Below are 1,974 nucleotides of genomic sequence, written 5' to 3'. Positions count from 1 at the left end.
AAGCTATTAAGATCCCCCCCCCCCCTATTACTAGGAGCCGTCGCTATCGTATTAAGCACTTTTGCTAGCTTGTATTAGCGGAAAGTAGCTTAATCGACTCTATTTAATAGTGCCTCTATTATTCGTTTCCCTCTATTAATCTATAAATAAAGACGCTACCGGTATACTATAGCAATCCGAGAAGGACTTCTACTATAGACCTATAGAGTGCCTATTAGCACGCTAGCAAGTTAAGGAACAAGGACACTAGAATATTAACATAGTAGTAGGATTAGCAGAGCGAGAAGAGACTTTATTTATAGCAGCAGAACTGCTATACCTAAACGCTAAATAGAAGACCCGCTAAGAGTATAAAAACAAAGCAAAGAATATAGCCTATTATACCCGAAGGCTAGCAAACAGCAACAGCAAAGCAAAGAAACAAACAAAGAAGCAGACTAGCTACTATGCCTAAACGCTAAACACCGAACACCTTTAGTAAGCATCGTGCGACTTACTACTATATTTTAGGTCTTACTACGCAAACAAGCAAAAGAATTAGTAGGCGGCGAGGCTACCGCAAGCACTACTACCTATCCTACTATCCTTGCTACTACTATAGCCGCTACCGAAGCTACCGCCGAAACTATCTAGCTTTAGAGCTAGGCTCTTAAGCTCGAGCCTAGGCTCCTCGTCGCGGTAAGAGTAAGGGATCTAAAACAATATTAGCTTTATATCTCAATATTAGTATAAGAAGACAAGACTAGAATGCTATACCTTGCGGAGACGACAGCGAGCACAACTACGGCTAGGCTTCTTAATAAAGGCCTTAATGCCCTCTAAATAACCCTAGTATTCGAAGCCGTCGCGACGGTAGGCATCGTATAGGCGAGCAAAGCGACGGCCTAACGTCGTCTCTATAATACGAACAACGTAGTATAGCTACGGGAAGCGATTAGCATAGGCGGCTACAAATATATTAACTCTTAGTTCTATCGCTTGCTCGATTAATATAACTTACGGTCGATAGTGCCCGGAGACTACTAATGTCCTATTGCCTAAGCAGGCTTAGGCGTCGTGCCTAGAATCGGCGGTCTAGTAGGCTAAGGGCGAGGCACGATAGCACCTCTAGCTAGGATAGGCGGCATATTGCTAACCTGCCCGCCTATTATCGGTGCGGCGGCCGGCGGAGCGAAGAAAGGAACGGCAGTAGTAGGAGGCAGCGCAAACGCGGCGGCAGTAGGGCTAGTAAAGGGTTTATTCTCGCTATAGTATAGTTAGCAATTGCACTTCTACGATAGTATAACAGGAATTAGTTACTTACTCTTCGTTATCGTCGCTACTAGCGGTAGCAGGATTATAGTCGTTACTATAGCATAGTTAGTATCTGCTATAATAGTAAGCGGTACGAAGCAATAACTTACTCGTCGCTAATAGGGCCGAAGTTAATGTCGTCGTCGCTATAATATAGTTAGTATGCTAACACTACCGACGACTAGAGCTTTAAGACACTTACTTGCCGTCTTGCGGCGTAACTAGTAGAGTAGGAGTAGGAGCGGGTACTAGTACTAGAGCTAGAGCTAGAGCTAGAGCTAGAACTAGAACTAGAGCTAGAGCTAGAACTAGAACTAGAGCTAGAGCAGGAGCAGGTACTAGAGCTAGTGCTAGCGCTAGCGGAGGCTAATAGCTATTATATATATTAGTATTATTCTCGGAGATCGATAGATAAAGATACGTACGTTGCTATACCCTAAAGGGTCGTAAAGAAAGGGCCGCTTAGACATATTAGTATACGCTCTTACTAATACGCTAAAGACTAAGATTAGTATACTTCTATTAATGCTGCTACTACTATATACGTAGACGAGCAGCGACGAGGCGGCGGCGGCGGATAGCGCGACGAACGCGCCGAGTAGCGTATACTATAGCTCGATCCTCCTATATACCTATTAGTACTATCTCGGCCTCTTAATACCTTCGAAGCTAGTAAGCAAT

The 1,974-nt window shown here is 44.0% G+C and overlaps 1 protein-coding gene across 1 annotated transcript; it reads right to left on the bottom strand.

Annotated features, from left to right (window-relative positions):
- Positions 1-828: 828 nt before the first annotated feature.
- On the bottom strand, positions 829-1,763 carry MYCFIDRAFT_83780 (uncharacterized protein; the record flags this gene model as incomplete). Its single annotated transcript, XM_007932941.1, has 7 exons — positions 829-921; positions 1,137-1,224; positions 1,304-1,348; positions 1,404-1,439; positions 1,496-1,514; positions 1,633-1,666; positions 1,719-1,763. The coding sequence occupies 7 exons, from the start codon at positions 1,761-1,763 to the stop codon at positions 829-831; spliced, it is 360 nt and encodes a 119-aa protein (XP_007931132.1).
- Positions 1,764-1,974: the final 211 nt, after the last annotated feature.

The sequence above is a fragment of the Pseudocercospora fijiensis genome, assembly GCF_000340215.1.
Source record: "Pseudocercospora fijiensis CIRAD86 unplaced genomic scaffold MYCFIscaffold_9, whole genome shotgun sequence".
In the NCBI taxonomy this organism is placed as follows: domain Eukaryota; kingdom Fungi; phylum Ascomycota; class Dothideomycetes; order Mycosphaerellales; family Mycosphaerellaceae; genus Pseudocercospora; species Pseudocercospora fijiensis.
This window is presented reverse-complemented; position numbering and strand designations above follow the sequence as displayed.